Source organism: Chlorella variabilis (assembly GCF_000147415.1).
Source record: "Chlorella variabilis unplaced genomic scaffold CHLNCscaffold_22, whole genome shotgun sequence".
NCBI classification, from domain to species: domain Eukaryota; kingdom Viridiplantae; phylum Chlorophyta; class Trebouxiophyceae; order Chlorellales; family Chlorellaceae; genus Chlorella; species Chlorella variabilis.
The window spans coordinates 334,637-355,013 of NW_005435066.1; the positions used below are offsets into that span (position 1 = coordinate 334,637).

Below are 20,377 nucleotides of genomic sequence, written 5' to 3' on the forward strand. Positions count from 1 at the left end.
GAGAAAAGATGATCTTGCCAGGGCATCGAGGCTCCTTATATAGTCTGGCTGCTAGCCAGCTGTCGGCAAAAAACCGAACGGGCGAGGGAAAATCTGTGACAGGTGGGTGAAAAGTCAGTCTGCTGATATGAAAATATCTGCAGGCTGTTTGAATATCCGCGGGCGCGCTTTGATTGATTCGATCGTTCGAAAAAGTGAAATTTGTGGGTTGGGAATTGGGAATTGGGGTGGCAGGGGAGCTGTTCTGCTGTCACAACGTGGCACAGGGCTGCTGGCAGCACCCAGGCAGCACCCTGCGCTGGTAACAGAGCCGATGCTGCCACTACACAACTACCCAGGCCCAAGATGTACACTGCCAGCAGAAAAGAGCGCGCATTGCAGTGCTGGATGCACAGGCATGTGACTTGCCGACGACCCGCCGGCTGATGGGCGGCTGAGCCGGAGCACGCCGTCGCCTATTCCATGAAGCCAGTTCCAATGACCTGCAGCAGCAGCTGCACCCACAGGTGGGTAACTGCGGTCTCGTTCTCTCTGCTTGTCAGCACTGGGAGGGACAGATGGCGCAGGGTCCGCTGCCCTCGCCACAGTTGCGGCAGGTGACATGCGGCAGCTTCTGCGGATGTCTGTCACTTGTGTCCCGTGATGCCATCCTCTCAAGTTGATAAGGGATTAACAACGTTGTAGAGAACTTGGACGCCTTACATTGCTTGGGTAAGGCTTGTGCCGCAGATGTGCCAGTTAGGGCCTTGCGCCCTCAGGGCAGGCTGCCGCCCGGCGGGCCGCTGGTTCGCCGCCTCATCAACCATGCCCTCGGAAGGGCATTACTGTCGCGGCAGGGGAATTTCTGAGTACATCCGTGGTCTCGCTGTTGCTTCAGTCTGTCAGCAGCAACCATCCCCATCTGCATCAGTGCAGCTGGCGGCGACGCCAGCGCCGCAGTTCCTGACTGTCCCGCCTTGCAGGACAAGTTGCCGGCCACCGCTGGCGCCTACTGCGTACAGACTGCCCGTTTTATTCTCCGCGCCTCTTTTGCAAGGAAAACTTCGCCCGAGAGCAGCGGTTGTATCCTCCATGCCTCCATGGAAAGCTTGCCCTAGTTTGCAGGGCGTTCAGGGGTCTCTAGCTTTCAGGGCGTGGCTCACTCCCGACAGTTATGCGGGGGCAGGCAGCGGCAAGGTCGTCAGTTTCCCCCCAGTGGGCGCCGCCTCCGGGCGCAGGCAGGGGCGCCTAGCCGCACCACTCCGCCTCAGCACCGCGGCTGTCCTGTCACTGGTGCTCTGCCTCACAATTGGTGAGAGGGAGGCTATCGCGGGATATACAGTTGCTTGCTCCAGCCTGCTCCCAAACCTCCTCTGCCGCTCGTCTGCTCAACCCCACCTCTCTTGATGCCCCTTGATCACATGTGCCCCCTGCCCAAGGTCTGCTCACGCGGCCTATCATGGCGGGGTGACTGTAACAAGACCCACCTCCGCCGCCACCGCTGCGCCGCCGCTGCAGTCGCCGGAGCGCAAGACGCGCCGCCTGGAGCTGGATCGGGCGATGCCAGCGTGGCTGCCGCAGCCACAGCCTCACCTCCAAGTCCTAAACCACCTCGTCCCCGTCCGCCACCAAGACCCAGACCGCCTCCGAGACCGCCCTCTCCGCCCTCCCCCAAGCCGCCGAAGTCAACGTCCACCTCGTCCGCGCTATAAAATCCCCTAAGCCACCACCCACCCCGCCCAGCCCTCGCCCGCCCCCAAGACCGCCGCCACCCAAACCGCCGCCAAAGCCCCGTCCTCCGAACCCCAATCCTCTGCCAAGCCTCGTCCTCGAAAACCCCCTCCTCCAACCTCCCCCAGGCCCTCACCACCGCCGTCCCCCAGGCCCCCACCATCGCCTTCCCCCAGGCCACCCAGGTGCAGGGCAAAGACAGCAGCTGGCAGCCTTCCAAGGGAACACACAGCCACCAAGAACCCCCCCTGCCCTCTGATCTGTCGGGCCGGCTAGCCGACAGCAGCTAGCATCCACGCACTGCCCAAGAGGCCGCATGCGTGCCATACCATCGGAGGGGACCTGTCGGCGCCGGATGGCTGAAATCCTGTCTGCCACTGGCAATCCTGTCTGCAGCCCGCTGCCACCACTTCCTCCCTCTCCATCCCCACCACACCCTCGACCCCCCAGCCCGCGACCCTGTTCTCCTCGACCGCCTAGCCCGCTGCCACCCAGCCCTCCTCCGTCTCCGCCCTTGCCTTCGCCACCCAGCCCGCCGCCACCCAGCCCACCGCCACCCCCTGTAAGCGCACTTGCAGGCTGCTGGGCAGCGCCTGCTGGCAGGGCCTGGCAGGGCTGCGGCGGCGCGGTTTCAAGCCTGCTTAAGTAGCACACAAGCAAGCGCGATGCCGCCGGCAGCCATGCGTGCCTGCCTGTGGGCGGAGGCCCCCGCCTGTCGATCCCCTTCCTGCCACGCATGCGCAGGTGGTCCAAACCCTGCTGGCCGTGCTGCGCGTGGGCAACGGCGGCGCCGAACTCACCGACTTAGCCACAGCCGCCTTTGTCGACCTGTACGTGCCGGGGACGGGCGAGCTGCTGCAAATGGTAGCCCTCCCCATGGAGGCCAGCGGACAGAACATGCCGCTGACCCTGGCTGGCAACGCTGCCTTGGCCGGCCTCTCCACCTCCGCCGACGGCCGGTGCCTTGGGTCTGGTGAGGCAGCAAGGAGGGTCCTCCCTTGACAGCACCACCCTCAGGGTGGCCGCCCGCATCGGCACCATCGGCACAGACCCTGTGCTGTCGGTTGACAGCAGCACGGCCGTTGGGGTGGGCACCACCGTGCGCAGCGCCGCCACGGTCGACGGCTCGGCTTTCTGGGTGTCTGCCAGCAACGGCATGACCTACGCCCCTCTGGCCAACACCTCCCCCACGGCGCTCTCCTCCACCACCGGCCTCAGGGTGGCTGGCATCTATGGCGGCCATCTCTACGCCACCTCTATCGCCCGCCTCAGTCCTGTGCAGGGCTGCGGCGGCGGCCGCGTATGCCTGTTGGGTACCGGCCTGCCGACGTAGAGCGGCAGCACCCAGACCACCATCCCCCTGCCCTTCATCTCCACCGTCCCCGGCAGCCCCTACGGCTTTGCGCTGCTGGACCTGCAAGAGGCGGTGGCTGGCCTCGACACGCTGTACCTCTGCGACGAGGCAGCGGGGCTGGCCAAGTACATTTTCGACGGCACCGGGTGGAGCCGGGTGTGGCCCTTGTCCTCGACACCATGCTGCCGGGGCCTGGCCGCGCGGGGCGTCGCAGGCGGCGCGGCTGAGGTCTTTGTGATTACCACAGCTGGCGCAATCCTGATGTATGCCGACACCGTGGGCAGCACCGCGCCGCCGTCGCCGACAACCGTGGTCGCCTCGGAGGCGTTCGGCACCGGGCACCGGGGCGTCGCCCTGGTGGACATGCCTGTGTAGTATGTGCGCTTATAAGCTGCTGGCTTATATATTACTTATAGATTGAACCGATATGTGTGATGTCAACCTTGCATTTAGAGAAGGAAAGCTGGAAAGCAGTAGGGTGGAAAGCAGTAGGGTGGAAAGGATGAGGCAGGGCACTGCCTGGCAGGCACCCACCGGCGCTGCCCTCCAGCTCAGTGCTGCGCGCATCCTTCGGTTGCCGCCAATGGCTCTGCTGTTCTGCCCCACGTGCGGCAACATGCTGGAGCTGGAGGAGGGCGGGCGGCAGAGCGAGTTCTTCATGTCGTGTGCAAGGCAAGCATCAGGGAGGCAGCTGCAGCAACAGCAACAGCAGCAGCAGGGCTGGCACTCCCCCGGAGCTCACTGGCAGCGCCCAAAACTTGCTGCCCGCTCCTTCACACCTGCTGCTCGCTCCTTGTGCGCAGACCTGCCCCTACATGTACTTCCTGGACCAGCAGGCAAGAGGAGCCGCGCTGGGAGGAGCGCAGCTAGCAAAACAACGCCCCGCCCGCCGCCCGCCGCCTGCTGGCCGCCACTCGCAGGCGCTTCAGTCCAAGGCTGCCTTGCCTTGCCTATCGTACCCCTCCGCTGCCTGCCCTTCCCTCCAGATCTCCATCCGCGTCCCTCTCAGTCAAAAGACGAAGAAGATTGAGCCGGTGCTGGGTGGAGAGGCTGAGTGGAGAAGCGCGCCCCGCACAGAGCACACGCGTTGCTCCGAGTGCGGACACAATGTGGCTTTCTACCAGCAAGTGCAGGTCTGGGGCTGGCAGCCCGGGCCCGCTGAGAAGCTACATGCCCAGGCCTAGCTGTCCTGCATGGCAGACTGCAGGGCCAACTGCTTACGCCGGGAGGGGAACCGGCCTCACGGGGGCTGGCTGGCAGCGCCACCCGCCGCAGCCGCCCCGCAGCCGCCATTGCCTTGCACCCTCGCCCGCCATGCTGCCACTGCAGAATCGGTCCGCCGACGAGCCAGCCACCACATACTTCCGCTGCACCCGGTGCGCCAAGGTCTGGCAAGAGGCCTGAGGCGGGTGGGCCAGATGGAGAGGCGCTGCGGGCCGCCATGGCAGCAGCACCATATGGCAGCATCATATGGCAGCATCACATGCGGAGCGGCTGTGCCTGCTGGGCTGGCAACAATCAACTTGTGGTTGTCCTGCGCAGCTCGGACATTCCGGCTTTCAAGTGTCGTTGTTTGGATGAAGTTGTCAGCGCTCCTGGTGGGCATGGTCGGTGTTGCACCTGTACTCACAGCTCGTACAACAGTAGGGGCACATTGCTGAAAAGATGGGTGGAGGTGAAGGGGGAGGAGGCGGTGTGGAGGTAGAAAGAAAGGGAGGGGGACAGAGGGGGCGTGCCTGGATCCATCGCAGCTGGCCGAGCACGGGAGCGGGCGAAAGTGAAGAGGGAGTTTGGAGGGGAGGAGTACGCAAAAGAACAAGAGGATTCAAGGTGTCAATGGCATTGCTTAAAGTAGGAGAGGCGGCGGGGCAGAGGCAGACAGCTGCGCCTGCCAGTGCCTGCCCAGTAGGAGGTCGGAAAACAATACAAGCAGGAGAAGGTATTCAAGGACAGCAGAGGCTGATCCTCTGGATGCAGGTGGAATCCTGTCACCCAGCAGCAGCCCTCGGTGGGCGGCAGCAGGGTGGGGGCAGTGCCGACCGCGGGCTCAACAGGCAATCAATAGCGCGCCGGCTGGCACAGATGTAGGTACTGCTACTAACACAAGCCCTGGCTGTGGCTGAGCTTCGCCGCCGCTGGTAACCAGCACCGCCACAGGGGCACCCTCTCTTCAGTCGGTGCTGGGCTGCCGCGGCGGGCGCCCCAGCGGCCGCCCCGTGCCCGGTGCCCCCTCGCCGACGGGGCCGGCTCCCGCGGCGCCGCTTGCTGGGTCCGAAGGCGCGGCGGCGGCGCCCGACTGAGGCCCATCTGCCTGCGGCCCGCTGAACTGCCGCATCAGGTGCTGCACCGCGGCAAACGGCCCCCGCATGTCCACGCTGCTGCCGCCCGATGCCGGCGCCTGCGCCTCCTGCTCCCCCGCCGGCGCCTGCTCCGGCAGCGGCGGCAGGCCGCCGCCGCTGCTGGCGCTGGCGGTGCGCAGCGGCGGGGCGCCGCCGTCCAGGGATGCTGCGCGGGAGGCGGGCGAGGGCGCCAGGCTGGCCGCAGAGTCCACCCCACGCAGCGGCAGCGTGCCCAGCAGGCCAAAGCCGCCGCTGGCGGCCGAGGCGAGGCCGGGGTTGGGCGAGCGGCGCGGCAGCGAGGCGGCGCCGCCGGGCGCCACCGCGGGGCACCGCTGCAGCTGCTCCACAAGCTCTGTGGAGGTGGGGCGCTCGGAGGGATCGTGGGACAAGCAGCGGTCGATGAGGGCAGACACCTCGGGAGGGCACTCATCCGGGACTCTGAAGGAGAGGAGGGCAGGGCAAGCGCCGCAGGGTGGGCTGTGGGAAGGAAGCAGCGATCGGCAGGACGGCGGCGGCGCAGAGGCTGCCGGCCGCCGGCAGCAGCAGGTGGGGCGCGAGGGCAGGCGGCAGGCGGCAGGCAGGCAGGCAAGAGCAGGGCTTCTGGCGCGAGGGCCGCCCCTCTTCTGCTGCTGTGCTGCTCACATCGGGTCACGCAGCTGGCCCCGGATGGGAACTTCCCCGCTCACAATCTCCCACAGCAGCACTGCAGCAACAGTGTGTGAGTGTGGTCAGGGTGGCGGCATCCACAGGGACGGCACAAGGGTCAGCGCGCAGAGTGTGCAGCCTACCTGCCAGCCTGCCAGCGGCAAGCTGGAGCCTGCAAGAAGCGGGTGGCAGGCAAGCGAGCAGCGCAGGCAGCTCACCCCCAAACGAATACACGTCAGCCTTGGCGTCGCACCGCTGCCCCAGCAGCAGCTCAGGCGCAGACCTGCGGGAGTAGGAGGGAAGGGGAGGCGACACGCCGGGCCGGGTGGGTGGGAGCGCCTCCCTCCTCACGCCCAAGCCGGAGCGGAGAGAGCGCATCGCGGCGAGCAGCGGCGCAGAGCAGGACGGGTCACTTACGTTTTGCCTGGGCAGGCTTCTGGGCCCACAGGCAGCCCCAGCACTCGAAAGAGCAGCCCCTCAATATCCGCCACCAGCCACCCACCCACCAATCCCCCTCACCAGGCCAGCGTGCCGACGGTACCGCTCACATACTCCCCCGCCATGATCTTGGCCATACCAACGTCCCCAACCTTGGCGGTACCATCCCTGCAGCACAGCACGGCGCAGCATTGGGCCAGGCGTGGCGCCGAGAGGGAGGAAAGCGCAGACCGCTGCCTGGGAGCTGCTGGGCGCGATGCGGCATTGCTAGCGCGTGCCTGCCCTCACCACCCACCCGCACACATACACACCTGGTCAGCAGAACGTTCGCACTCTTAATGTCAAGGTGCAGGATGCGTCTGGAGTGAAGGTAGACCAGGGCACGAGCCACGTCGATGGCAACCTGCGGCAGGTGCAGGGGCGCAGCCGGGGCGGCGTGGACTGGGCGACGCGCGCGCGCTCGGCGGCACGCTGCACAGCCGGTCTCCACCCTCCCCCAACCAAGCGTGCACACTGCACCACACACCCCATCCCACACGCTTAACTACAGGCTACCCGGCACACATGTGCACATACCACACACACCGAAACACACCACACTCGGACGCCCCGTGCCCGCCCACCTTCTTCCCGCGCCGGTACCACGACACCGTCTTGGCCCGCAAGTTGCCCGCCAGGTTGCCTCCCTCCATGTATTCCGTCACCAGCAGCGTGCGGTTCGGCTGGAAGCACACTCCCTACGGAGGAGGAGGAGGAGGAGGGGTGAGCGGGCGGGCAGGTGCAGGCGGGGGCAGGCGAGCCGCCCGGCTCTGCCTGGAGCCTGGAGCACACGAGAAGCATCCAACCACACGCCAGCACGCGCACCTGGAACTGGAGTATGTTGGTGTCGCGGCAGGTGCGCAGGATGGACACCTCGCGGGCAAAGTCTTCGTCGCTCATCATGTTCTGGGCGTCGCTCATGCCCTGCAGGGGCGGGATGGGGCGGGGAGAGCCAGGAGGAAGGGACGGGTGTGGGTCAGGGGGCGGCAGGAAGGCACAGGTGGAGTGGAGATGGCAAAGCGGAAGGGGGATTGTGCGAGCAAGACAGGGGGCAGGCGTGGGCACGTTGCTGCATCCATCTGCAGGCATATGGTCTCACCCCCATGATGACTTTGACTGCCACAGGCTGCACACCGTTGCGCATGGCTTTGAACACCTGCGCCAGCCACACGCAGCAGAAGGCCACCAGCCAGTCGGCAGCCGGCAGGCCCGCCCACGCGCGGCACCTGGCGGTGCCGGCAGCGCCCGGCGAGGCCGGCTATGCTGAGCCGCCATGCCAGCCAGGCAGCAGCGCGAGCCAGCAGCAGGACACGGCCAGGCCAAGCCGGCACGTCCTGCTCAAACAGCGCTCGACTCAAGGCAAGCAGGCAGGCTAAAGCGTATGCAGGCACTCCACCCCGCCGCACCGTGCCGAAGCCTCCCGACCCGATGCGCCAATCGGAGCCGTCGGGCCGCTTGCAGATGTGGATGGCTGCGCGGCAGGGCGCAGGTTTTAGGGTTGTAAGCAGCTGCCGAGGCTCGCCGCAAGCACCCCCCAAGCCTGTCCCCTCGCCCAACCCGCTGCCACTAGGCCAGCACCCCATGGGGCTATAAACCCCGCACGCAGACTTGCACACACACTTGTGCGCCAGGCGCAGAACCCAAGCACGCACACCGCCGCCACCCCTACGCACACTCTGCCGGGATGTCCCAGTCTCTCATGAGCACCTCCAGCTCTCGCGGCCCAAAGCTGGAGTGGTAGGCGGCGCCGGTGGCGGCGCCGATGCCGCCGCCGGAGCCGCCGCTCACAGGCGCGCCGCTCGAGTCGTGGCCCAGGGAGTGCCCTCGAGGCAGGCTGCCCGGCGGCCCGCCACTGGAGTGCCCGCCGCTGCGCCCGCTGCGCCCGCTGGAGCTGTGCTGCAGCTGCGGCGACTGCCGCGGCAGGTGGCTCGAGGGCATCAGCGGCGCCGAGTAGAACTGCGCCTGCTGCTGCTCGTACTGCGCCATGGGCGACAGCGGCGCCGAGTAGAACTGGGCCGCCTGCTGCTGGTACTGCGCCATGGGCGACAGCGCCACGGGCTGCTGCGCCTGCTGCTGCTGGTACTGCTGCAGGGGCGACAGCTCCACGGCAGCCTGCTGCTGATCCGGCGTCTGCGCCTGCCGGCCCCCAGACCCCGGCGTGGGCGACGGCCGCGCGCTGCTCCCCGCCCCGGAGGCTGCCTGCGGCAGCCAGATGTGTAATGAGTTGCGCGCGTTGGCAGACGCCGCCGTTTTATTTGACGGCAACCCCTCCAGCTGCTGCAGGGAGGAGAAACGGCAGGACGAGGGAGGGTGAGGGAGCCGCCGGCTGCTCTGTGGCGAGCGCTGCACCGCGGGCACGGCGGCTGGGCAAGCAGCCCGGTACGAGCCGCTACCCACCGTCCCTCCGTCTGTGGATCGGCGGCCGGCGCAGGGTAAGCAAAACACGCCGGTGGCGAAGCTGCGTGGGCGACTGCTGGCCTCCAGCGGCACCACCGCTGCAGGAGCCGCTGCCGCGGCTGTGCCCGCGGGGGCGGCGCCAAACGGCGGGGGCGGCGGCGGAGCCTTGCCGTCGGGCAGGACGCTTCCGATCGCCAGGCTGAGCTCCTCTTGCAGCTCGGAGGGCGGCTTGCTGGGCATGCTGGTCCGCTGGGTCAGCTGGCGCTGCTGCGGCAGCGCCAGCGCGGCCTGCCGCGCCTGCTGTTTCTGGCGGCGGCGCCACAGCAGGAAGGCAGCCAGCGCGAGCAGCACCGTGCCCACCACCGCCAGCGGCACAGCCACCGCCACCACGGGGAAGCTGGAGCCGCTGCCGCTGTCGCTGGTGCTGTTCCCGCTGCCGCTATAGAACTCGCCGCTGCTATTGCTGCACGCGCTGGCGTTGGTGGAGGTGACCAGCGCGCGGTAGCACATCACATCCCCCTCGCTGCACAGCCGAAAGCTGGCTCCGGCTGGCTCCTCTGTGCACAGACCTGGGTTGCCGGGCTGCAGGGTGACACGCTGCAGGCTGGGCAGCTGCTGCGACCAGCTCGCCGGCACGGCCCCGCTCAGGTTGTTGCCGGCCACGTTCCTGCGGGCAGGCAGGCCGGATCCAGTGGCAGCGCGTGAGCACCAAGGCAGGCCGCTCGTGCGGCGGATGCGGAAGCGAAAGCAAGCGCCGCCTGCTGGGCACGGATGGGAGGTGGTGGGCGCACTTCATGACAAGCAGGCGGGCACGCATGTGGGCAGGCACAGGCACCGCCGCCACTGCCACTCACAGCCTCTCCAGGCTCGCCAGCCCGCCGTAAGCGCCCCACTGCTCCGGCAGCGTGCCGGTGAGGCCGGTGAGGGACAGGTTGACGGCGCGCAGGGCGGGCATGGCATCCGGGCCGAGGCCCCACTCCATGGGGAGCGTGCCGCCCAGCAGGTTTTCAGATAGCGTGAGCTCCCGCAGCACCGAGAACGACTCGGCGCCAGCCCAGGCCGCCGGCAGCCCGCCCGTCAGCTGGTTGCCGTGCAGGTACCTGCGGGCGGCGCGTGGTGTATGGGCCCGGCGAGGAAGGAAGAGCAAGGGCTCGGCGAGAGGGCGGCAGCTGCCAGTGCCCGGCCTGCGGCGGGCTAGCCGCGCCTTGGACCGCACCGGGGGGCCTCCTCCCCGGCACCCCTGGCCCTCTCCGCCCGCCATCTGCCAGCACTTGTGCCACGCGGCGCGGTCGCCGCACCACACACTCACAGGAACTGGAGCGCCTGCGTGTCGTTGTAGGTTCCGTTGAAGAAGTAGCCCTGGCGGCCCCAGTCGGGCGGCAGCGTGCCTGTGAAGCGGTTGTTTGCAATGGACACCAGGGACAGGATGATGAGCCCGTTCCAAAACTCGGGCAGCGGCCCCGTCATCTGGTTGTTGCCGATGTTGCTGCAGGCGGGAGGGAGGCGGGGACGGGGCGCAGCCAAGTCGGCGGCCGGACGACCCTGCCTCTGCTGAGCATGCGCCCGTCGGCATGCCCGGCAACCCCGCGCTGGCATCCGCTGCGGCAGTAGCGGGGGCAAGCACATGGGGAGCAGCAGGCGGGGAGAAGCAGGCGAGGAGCAGCAGGCGCGGCAGGGCCGGGCAGCTCACAAGGCCTGCATGAGCATGAAGGAGGTGTTGGTGTAGGCGACGGCGGGGAAGGGACCCGTCAGCAGGTTGCCCGCCAGCTGGAAGTCTACCAGGCGCAGGAAGGCCGGCCCCACGGCCCACTGCTCCGGTATGCGCCCGCTGAAGCGGTTGCCGTTCAGCCGCCTGCGTTGGCAGACAGGCGCGCGGGCGCGCGGGCGGGTGCGCGGCGCGGTGAGCGCAGCCACGGGAAGCGAGCACGCACGCCTGCGCTCCCATCCCCCAGCCATGCGCACTACCCCATGCGGCAGCCTGCTTGGCGTCGGCCGCTCCAAGGCAGGTTATTTGTTATTTCCCAGCACAGATTTTCTTTCTCCCCAGGCTCACAGGATCTGCAGGTCGTGGAAGGCCCCCGGCAGGCCCCACTCTGGCGGCAGCGTCCCGGACAGGTTGTTGTTGACCAGGTCCAGTGTCTGCAGGTGCGGCAGCGAGGCCAGGCTGGCGCTGAGGACGCCCTGCATCGCCACCTCGCACCCCGCCTCGCTACATCCCAGGTCTCTGCAGCACACGCGGGGCCAGCGCGGAAACAGGCTATATGAAAGGAGGGGAGCGCCACGCTGCAGCGCGCCGACTGGATGCATGCGAGCGGAGAGCAGCCGCGCAGCGCAAACGCCAAGCGGCAGCGCAGGCGCCAGCGGCGGCGGCCTCGGCGGCGTCGCTCACAGCGTGGTGACCTGGTTGGCTGCCGGGTACTCATAAGGGTCGCACAGTATGCCGCCCCAGCGGCACACCGGCACGCACTCGCCACCTAGCGTGCAGGGCGACCAGCCAGCCAGGCGGCGGGATGCGGCCACCGCATCCCAGTTTGATATTCCCGCCTTGAAGTCTAGCAGCAGCTGGCGCTGGTCTGCAGCCCAGGGACGAGAGGCAGCAGCATGGCATGGGCGTCAGTACGGTGGGCGACGCGGCCAGCGCGGCCCGCAAGCCTGGTGCGGTGGTCACACACTGCTCCCAGCCCGGGGGGCTGCCTGCAGCTTGATCCGTTCCGCTGCTCGTGTCCCCAACTGCTGCTTCTTGCACGCTGCGGATGCTGCCTGTGGGCAGGAGCCTCTGTCTCTGCTGGGAGCCCCCGCAAATTCTGCCGCCGCCTGCCGGGCGGCGTCCTGGCACCCGGCCCCGCAGCGTGGCAGGCAGCACTCTATCGGTTGCGCCAGCACATACCGACGTCCTCGTCGTGGTCGGACTCGCTGCCCTGCGGGTCTCCGCTCACGCAGGCCAGTAGCAGCGCCACCAGCACCAGTGAGCGCTGCACCAGCGGCATTTAGGGCTCACTGCACATGGCGATGATGGGGAGGCTGGCTGCTCCTGCCGCCGGTGTGGGTGCACCCGGTGTGACCGCCAGGTGGACAGGCTACGTGTGCACACGCGCAAGCCGCCAAGGAATTCCTTGGGGACTCGGCCTCAGATTGTCTCTAGCAGGATTTCCTGGCTTGAACGAGGGCCGGCCCCGTGGGGCAGTCACATGGGGGGCACAGAGACTGCCTGAGAAGCTGAGGCGGGCCACCTTACTGCCGCCGCTTCCCCCGCCCACCGCAGAGTCACCCTGCTTGCTCGCCATGAGGATAAATAGAAAGCCTGCGTGAGTTACAATGAGCTGGCTCAGCAGCTGTGTGAACGATGCGAGCGGGGCGGCGCATGCCCAATGCACGGGCACGCAGCCAGCTCGGCACGAGCAGGCAGGCAGAATGGTGAGCGGCAGATGTTCATACGCGGCAATCTATTTAGTGTACAACATTGTGGCCGGCCCTGAATGTCAAAGAGCCGGGGCCAGGCTGGCAGGAGGAAGCAGAGAGGCGGCGGGGGACGGGGCAGCAGGCAATCAGATGGGAAGGGCAGGGGAGCAAACAGCTGGGAAGCGAGCAGAGCAGATGGGAAGCGGGGTGAAAGCCTAGTGGTGCCTGACACGGGAAGTGAGGAGGTGTCAGCCTGGATTGCAGAAGAGAAGAGGGCCACTGGTCCCGGAGCGTCGGCCCGGAGACAGCTGAGCGTGGCTGGCAGGTCCCGGAGCCACAGGCGAACAACGGAACGCCAGAAGCGCCCCGGGCGTTCACATGAAGTAGGACAGAAGCTCCTTGGCGCCGCTGCCGCCCTCTCCGTACTGGTCGTTCCACCTGCGCCGCACGGGGAAGGGAGAGAGAGTTGGGCGGGTTCCTGCGCAGTAGGCTCCACTGGCAGCGGAGGCAGGTTGCCCGGGACGGCAGCCAGCGAGGCCAGGCACTACCTCATCTTGTGTGCCCCCTGCTACAGCGGCAGCACCAGCCGCCGTGCGGCCTCCCGCTGGCCCGCACCTCTTCAGGTCGCCCATGCTCGCTGATTCGTTGCTGGTGCTGGCAGTGACCTGCTTGAGCGCCTCCTTGAAGTCGGCGATGGTCATCTGGCGAAGGCGCACCGGCTCGGGCGCCGCCGCCGCCACCGCCACTGCCGCTAGCGCGGCGGGCGTGGCCGAGCTGGCCGCCGCCGTGGCCGCCGCAGCCGCCGCGGCCGCGGCCGCAGCCGCAGCCGCGGCGCGCGCCTGCGAGCCGGCGCCGGCACGAGCCGCTCCTCCTCCCGCCGCCGCCGCCGCCTTCTCCGCCGCCATGGCCGCCCGCTCCTTCTCCAGAAACTCCCGGATGGGGCAGTAGGCCGCGGCGATGCACACATTCTTGAGGTCGCTGCCGCTGTAGCCGTCGGCCAGGGCGGCGGCCTCGCTGAAGTCAAACGATGGGTCCAGATCTTCGTCCTTGAGGATCACCTGCGTGGAGTAGCAGGGTGATCGAGTGCAAGGGAGGAATACAGAGGAAGGTGGTGAGGAGCAAGCGGTGAGGAGCAGCAGGCCGGGAAGGGAGGGAGCTGGGGCTGGGGAAATACAGAGGGGCAGGCAGGCCAAGGGGCAGGCGGTAGAGACAGGCAGGCGAGTGGCAGAGGGCCAAGCCTGAGGGGATAGGCCAACGGGCAGCGCCGAGCCGACAGCACCGCGAGCCTGCCAGCCAGGGGGCGAGCAGCCGGCCGCACGGCGCACCTGCAGGATGCGCTCGCGGTTGGGCGTGTCGGGCAGCGGCACAAAGATGCGGCGCGGCATGCGGCGGATGACCGCGTCATCCAAGTCCATGGGCCTGTTGGTGGCAGCCAGCACCAGCACGCGGTCGCTCTGCTTGGTGCGCAGGCCGTCCCAGTGCTGCGGAGGGAGCGGGCAGGAGGAGGCAGCAGGACGGCGCGGGTGGGCGGCGGCAGCAGCAAGCGGCTGGCAGGTGGAGGAAGCAAGGGGCTGGTGGGTGGCAGGCAAGGGCGCAGAGGAGTGTGGTTGTGCGACAAAAGCAGGGTCAATGTAAAACCAGCCAGCCACACAACACACACGCAACAGTGACACACGCACACACACAACCCTCGCCGCATGGGGAGGCAGGCAGCTTTTCTCACCGTCATGAACTCATTCCTGCACAGCAGCAGGGGGAGCACAGCACCGCAGGTCAGCGGCAGGGTGTCATGACAGCCAGCAGACAAGCGGCAGCGTGCCCTCAGATCTGAAATGAGGTTGCCAGATGCAGTCCTGCCTCGGCTGATGGATCCGAACTACAGTTGCACCATCCAAGGCTGCATGCGCTGCGCCGCACACTTACTTCATCTTGCGCAGCGCCTCGTGCTCGCTGTTGGACTGGCCCCGCTTGGACAGGAAGGAGTCTATCTCATCCACAAAGATGACGGAGGGGGACAGCTTGTGGGCCAGGCCGAAGAGCGCCCTGCAGGGAGGCAGGCGCACGGGGAGATGCGGGTGCAGGGGTTGGAGGGAAGCCCAGGGGGCACGCAGCGGTGGGGCTCGCCCTTACTGACCAGCACTGCTCAAGAGCGCGCACAGATCCTCCCATCCTCCACAGCTCCTCAACGCCGTGCTGCCGCTGCGGCGCCTCTTCCCAGAGCGCAACACACACACCCCACCACCGCCACCGCATGACCACACAACTGCCACAACCACGCGCCCACCCCACCACCGCATCGCCACACAACTGCCACAAGCACGCGCCCACCTGACGAGGCGCTCGCCCTCGCCAAACCACTTGGAGGTGATGGCCGACATGTTGCAGTTGATGAAGTGCGCCCCGCTCTCGCTGGCCACAGCCTTGGCCAGCATCGTCTTGCCGGTGCCGGGCGGCCCAAACAGCAGCACGCCTGCAGGGCACAGGCGTGACCGAGAGGGGGTGGCGGGAGCTGGGAACGAGTGGAGATGAGCTGGCTAGCATACGCAGGAGCGCCGATGGAGCACAGGTGGCAGCAGGAGGGGCAAGGCCCGGGCTGGCTGGGCAGGTCGCGGGCTGCAGGCGCCTCCCACGGCGCTCACCCTTGGTGGGCTTGGTGAGGGAGCCGCGGGTGAACAGCTCCGGGCGCTGCAGCGGCAGGATGACGACCTGCAAAACGGACAACAGAAGGAGCTGTGGTGGCGGGCAGGCCCCGGCAGCAGACAGGCAGGCAGGCAGACCAGCATCCACGCGACTGGCATGCAGCAGCAGCCCCAGCAGACCCCGCCTTTCCTGCCCCAACCTGGGCATCCAGCTCAGCACACCCCGCCAGACACAGCTGCCACCGGCGCCGCACCTCGTGCAGCGTGCTCTTCACCGCATCCAGCGCGCCGATGTCGTCAAAGCCGACCGCAATCTCCTCGGGAGGGATGATCTGCGCCGCGGGAGGCAGGCAGGAAGGTGCGCAGCTGATCACAAGTCGCAGCAGGGCCGGGCAAGGGTGGGTAGAGGCAGCAGGGTTCGGCTGGCCGGTTGGGCAAGCTGCGGGCATGCAGGCTCTGCCATGTGCCGCTCCTCGTCCTGCCTCCTGCACTTGCTGACCAGCCGTTAGCCAGCAGGCTGCACACACCTCGCTGAGTAGCTGCTTCTCATACTGGTCCACCGCCACATCCCGCAGCGCGTGCTTCTCCGGTACCGCCGCCGCCTCGGCCTGCACGTTTCGGATGGCCTCCGCTGCCGCCATGATGTAAGCCGCACGCAGCGTCCAGAGGGGTACAACCTTCTCCGGCGCAGCCACCGTGCCATCGCCATCCCCAGCAGGGCCAGGCCCCACCGCGGCTGTGCTGGCATTGGGAGGCGCCGCTGCCGCGGCAGCGGCGGCCTCGGGCTCGTCAGTCTGCATGGCGCAGGGCTGCTCCGCCGCAGCTGCCGCTGCCGGCTGCTGCTCGCGCGGCGCAGCTGGCGCAGCGCCGCCAGGCGGCGGCGCCGGTGCGGAAGCGGCTGCTGGCTCCCCGGCAGCCGCCACGCTGCCGCTGCGCTCCAGCGCGACGACGGCGGAAGCGTCGGCAGCGGCGGCGGCACCCTCGGCAGGTGCCGCCATCTCAGCAGCTGCACCAGGCGCTGGCGCCGCCTCCTTGGCTGCACCTTCCTCCACCTCCATGCCCTCTGGCGGCCCCTCACCCGTCACCTGCTGCGCCACCGCCACCCCCACAATCTGCTCAATGTCCTTGCGCGCCAGCTGGCAGTCGGTGATGCTGACGGCGTCCCAGTCATCGCAGTCGCAGCCGCAGCGCGCCAGCGCCTTGCGCAGCGCGGTGCGGTTGGAGCGCTGGCGCATGGTCGCTACATCAGCCTCCACCATCCTCTTCCAGGCCTTGGCCTGCAGGGGCCGGCAGTGCGGCGGGCAGCCGGCGGTCGGCAGCAGCCCGCTGGCCAACATGCGGCCAGCCAGTAGCCGGGGCTGCGCTGGGGTGAGAGAGCGGCAGGAACGGTGTGCAGGGCAGCATCCAGACCCGCCCCATGCCGAGCTGTCCCGGCCAGGACAACAACCGCAAGCCGCGCGGGCAGCCGTAGGCACACACGTGCGCCTCCTGGTTGGGAGGGTGCAGCTCCAGGTGGTTTGGGAGCATCTTGGCCAGCAGCCGGCCCTTGGTGGACTTGCGCTGGCCGCAGCCGGGCCCGCGCCCAAAGCGGTCCAGCAGCGCCAGGTCGTCGCCGCCGCCGCCGGCCGCGCTGCCGCCGCCGCCGCCGCCAAACCCCGTGTCTCCCCCCAGGCCGCCGAAGAAGCGGGACAGCGACTGCGGGCCGCCCTCGCGCTTGGCCTCGGCGCGCGCCAGCGAGCGGGAGCAGTAGCCCGCAAAGAGCAGGCAGCGGGGCGGCAGCGAGGCCAGCAGCGCTTCCAGCTTGCGGAAGTGGTCGGTGGCATGGGTGCGCAGCAGGCGGTCCAGATTCTGCAGCCCACGGGTGAAAGCAGGTAGGCAGGCAGGCGCAAGGGGGTGGGCCATCAGCGGAAGGAGTGGGGATGAACCCTGAACGACAGAGATCAGGCTCGGGTGCCCGCCAGGGCGCGCCGAGGACAGGAATCTGCAGCCAGCAGCGCAGCGGGCCAAGCTGGCCGCGCCGTCCCCTTCCCCGCCGCTTCCCTGTCCCACGCACACACCTGGATGAACACGATGAGCGGCCCCTTCTTCGCCTCCTGCGCAATCACGTCAAACAGCGCCTGCAGGGAGCTGACCAGAGGGTCCTCCTTGTCCTCAACCACCTGCGCAGAGATGATGCACAGGCGGCAGCATTCTTGAGAAATGCAGAATTGAGCTCGAAGCAGCAGCGGCGTTGGCAGGCGCCTGCTGCCGCTGCTGGAACGGCAGGCCAAGGCGTGTGTGTTGGTGGCTGCCTGCTTCAACCAAAGCAGGCAGGGCAGCAGGCGTGGCGGGCAGGCGTGGCGGGGGCACCTGCAGGTCGTCTGCGGCGCACTGGAAGCCGCACTTGTCCTTCTGGCCTGGCAGGCTGGCGCCTCCAGCAAAGGGCTCATCCAACACGACGTGCACCTGCGGCGACGGGCCAGCACACATGGCAGCCTGTGGGTGAGCCGGATGCCGCAGCAGTGCAGAGGCGCAGGCAGGCGTCGGCGCTGAGGGCGATGCACCCCCGCGTTGCTCTCCTGCCCAGCCAGCTCCCAGCCAGCCCGCCGCAGCGCACCTTGTCGCCTGCCACGCTGACCACGCGCCCCCTGGATCCGATGGGCGGCGCCGCCAGGCCCTGCATGCGAGGCACGCGCTGGCTCTGTGCCGCCACCAGCGTGCGGCGCACCAGCAGCTGCGGCAGGTAGTCGCGGTGGCGCTGCGACCCGCTGGCCTCCACCCGGCTGATGGCCGCCTGCAGCTGGTCCAGCCGCTCCTGCGCCGCCGCCAGGCTCGGGTGCACCCTGCCCACATAAGAGACGCGGTCGCCGCGCCGCACCGCTGGCGGCGTGGCCTTGGAGGCTGCAATGGGGACGCCCGGCTGCGCGCTAGCGGACCTGGGGCCGCGGTCAAACCGAGCCACCGGCTCAGGCCACTCTCCCGGCTTGGTGCCGCCGCTAGCGGGCTTGGTCCCAGCAGCGGGCTTGGTCATAGTGAAGATCTTCGCCAGACTCTCCCACTCAGACGGGCTGATACCCATCACAGGCGGCGGCGCGCCAGACGCCACGGCCGACGCTGCGGGCCGCTGCGCGCCGGCTGCCGCCGGTTCAGCTGCCGTAGGCGCAGACGCGGCAGGCGGCGCCTCCTTCTCCTCCGCCTCCTTCTCGTCTGCCTCCGCCTCCTTCTCCTCCGCCTCCTCTTTCGTTTCCATCTCCTTGTCTGCCTCCGGGGCTGCCCCTGCCGCCTGCGCCGCCTCGGCAGCTGCGCCCACCCGCTGGGAGGCAGCCCTGACCTCAGCCTCTGCAGCCTCCACCCTGGCCTTGGCCGCCTTGACCCGCTCGGCAGCCTCCCTGGCCCTCTCATGCGCCTCCTTTGCCCGCTCGTGCGCCAGCTTGGCGCGCTCGTGCGCCTCCTTGGCCGCCTGCCCCGCCTGCTCTGCCGACGCGGCCGACGCCGCAAAGGCGTCAGCCATGCTGTACGGCTGCTGCTTCATCCCCGGCATGGAGAGGGACAGGTAGGCCACGCCTGGCATGTGCGGCATGTTGCGCCGCGCGGTCTGCTTGGTGCGCAGTGCCAGCGCCGTGTCTATGCTGTCCCTGGCGCCGCCGTCCCGCTTTTCCGCCTTGGGCAGGCCCACAAAGGGGTCGTCCTCGTCTGCCCCAGGGGGCGGCGGGGCAAGGGCATGCACGCATGGCGTCAGCAGCAAGCAGGCCACATGGCGGGCACCATGAAACCTGGCCCCCGGCTCTCCCTCCCCACCACCTCCTCCAAACCCAGCCCAGGTCCAGCCGCGGTGCCAGCCAGCAGCAGTGCACCAGCCGTCCCGGCCACGAGGCAAAGCGCCAGCTGCTTTCAGAGCGGCCAGGCCCAGCAGCGGCGGCAGGCAGGCCAGGGGGGCCCACCTGAGACCTCCCAGGGCTCTGGTGGAAAGCCGCCGCCGGCGCCTGCGTATGGGTCGTCCAGCATGCCAGCCGCCGCGCTTTCCTCCCGCAGCACCTCCTCCAGCTTCAGGTTGAACACATCCACCACCAGCAGCGGCGCCTGCGCCTTGTGCGCCAGCGCCCTGCGGCGGCAGGGGCAGGGCCGGGCGGGAGAGGAAGGCGGGGTCAAGAAAGGAGGCAGGTGCATTCAGCGGCGGGCTTGCAGGAGGCAGGTGCAGCCGGGCATCTCGGTAGCGCGGTGGCAGCCCAGCCAGCCTCCAAGCCGCTGCAAGTAGCCACTCGCAGCCCACACTCCCAGCCCACACTCCCAGCCCACACTCACACCCACTCCCAGCCACCACTCCAAGCCCAACCCACCACCACCACCGGCCCACCTGACCATCCTCTCCTGGTACAGCTCGCAGTTGGTGGCGGCCCCCAGCAGCACGCGGTTGTTGTTGGCCGCCAGCTCCTTGATGGCGGCGGGGACGGGCGCGGCGCCCAGGTGCAGCGTGGCCAGCGCCAGCAGCCGGCTGCGCAAGCCCTCCCCCAGGTGGTTGGGGAAACGGTCCCAGCTGACGCCCGCCTGGTCGGGCCGGATGAGGGCGCGGGACAGCTCGGCCTTGACGGCGAGGTACTGCTGGGAGGGGTCGCGCGGCGGCAGCGGCGCCGCCGCCTCGAAGCCGGCGGCCGCCTCGCGGGTGCTGACCTCTGCCGCCTCCAGCGCCCCGCCCGTGACCATGGCGCACTGCGGCAGCAGCGCGCTCTCCTGCTTGCTGGGCGCGGGGGGCAGCGCCTCGGCGCCGCGCGCCCGCGCAGGCGCGCCCAGCGACAGCTCCTCCACAACAGATGCGCCTCTGCCGCTGGCGGCGGCGGCGGCGGCGCCGTCGGCGGCCGCCGGCTGCGCCGCGGCCTCTGCCGCCGTGCCAGCCGCCTCCGCCTGCTGTCCGGCTGGGGAAGGCGGGTCTACAGCCATGGGCAGCTCCTGCTCCAGCTCGTCGCCATCCAGCGGCAGGAAGCCTGCCGCGGCGGCGGCCGCCTCTGCAGCACCGCACTCTGCCACCAGCTCGGAAGGCAGGTCCACATCCAGACCCAGGTCGCCAAAAGGGCCCTGCGCACAGCCGAGGTGGTGGGGGCAGGAAATTCGGAATCATGAAGACAAAGGCATCAAAACGCAACACAGACGCCTGCCGGCCACGTGCTGGCCGCCGCCGCAGGACCGGTGCAGCCGTCCGCTGGCGCAGGCACCACCGCGAGGCCCACCTGGGCGCCGCTGTCGGCCTCCTCCGGGTGGGTGCCAGCCTTGGCGGGCTGATCAGGCACCCCAGGCTCCGCTGAGGCACGGTCTTGAGGGCTGTGGGCGCTCCTCTGATTGCATGTGCTGGCGTTTTCCGGCTCGTCGCTCTGGGAGCGCTTCCTCTTCCTGCTCTCCACCTCCTGGGCGGGGTCGCTGCCGTGGGGGCCCGCCATGGCACCTGG

The 20,377-nt window shown here is 68.8% G+C and overlaps 4 protein-coding genes across 4 annotated transcripts; 2 read left to right on the plus strand and 2 right to left on the minus strand.

The window, feature by feature from the left end:
• Positions 1 to 1,400: 1,400 nt before the first annotated feature.
• On the plus strand, positions 1,401 to 3,439 carry CHLNCDRAFT_138850 (hypothetical protein; the record flags this gene model as incomplete). Its single annotated transcript, XM_005844432.1, has 6 exons — positions 1,401 to 1,418; positions 1,498 to 1,599; positions 1,839 to 1,895; positions 2,455 to 2,540; positions 2,728 to 3,010; positions 3,044 to 3,439. The coding sequence occupies 6 exons, from the start codon at positions 1,401 to 1,403 to the stop codon at positions 3,437 to 3,439; spliced, it is 942 nt and encodes a 313-aa protein (XP_005844494.1).
• A 208-nt stretch (positions 3,440 to 3,647) lies between these two features.
• CHLNCDRAFT_138851 (hypothetical protein) lies at positions 3,648 to 4,468 on the plus strand (the record flags this gene model as incomplete). Its single annotated transcript, XM_005844433.1, has 3 exons — positions 3,648 to 3,727; positions 4,074 to 4,197; positions 4,394 to 4,468. The coding sequence occupies 3 exons, from the start codon at positions 3,648 to 3,650 to the stop codon at positions 4,466 to 4,468; spliced, it is 279 nt and encodes a 92-aa protein (XP_005844495.1).
• A 766-nt stretch (positions 4,469 to 5,234) lies between these two features.
• CHLNCDRAFT_58858 (hypothetical protein) lies at positions 5,235 to 11,909 on the minus strand (the record flags this gene model as incomplete). Its single annotated transcript, XM_005844527.1, has 17 exons — positions 5,235 to 5,880; positions 6,046 to 6,106; positions 6,267 to 6,331; positions 6,568 to 6,654; positions 6,798 to 6,889; positions 7,110 to 7,223; positions 7,351 to 7,449; positions 7,625 to 7,681; positions 7,932 to 7,996; positions 8,199 to 8,802; positions 8,923 to 9,589; positions 9,777 to 10,022; positions 10,232 to 10,408; positions 10,613 to 10,774; positions 10,976 to 11,146; positions 11,312 to 11,495; positions 11,810 to 11,909. The coding sequence occupies 17 exons, from the start codon at positions 11,907 to 11,909 to the stop codon at positions 5,235 to 5,237; spliced, it is 3,597 nt and encodes a 1,198-aa protein (XP_005844589.1).
• A 1,230-nt stretch (positions 11,910 to 13,139) lies between these two features.
• CHLNCDRAFT_32508 (hypothetical protein) lies at positions 13,140 to 15,982 on the minus strand (the record flags this gene model as incomplete). The annotated part of the gene is made up of 8 exons (XM_005844528.1): positions 15,488 to 15,982; positions 15,215 to 15,292; positions 14,961 to 15,027; positions 14,650 to 14,791; positions 14,245 to 14,364; positions 14,045 to 14,060; positions 13,647 to 13,802; positions 13,140 to 13,379 (listed from the first exon to the last, which is right to left on the minus strand). Coding segments are annotated over exons 1-8 (1,290 nt in total), but the record flags the coding sequence as incomplete, so codon positions are not given.
• Between the last annotated feature and the right edge of the window lie 4,395 nt (positions 15,983 to 20,377).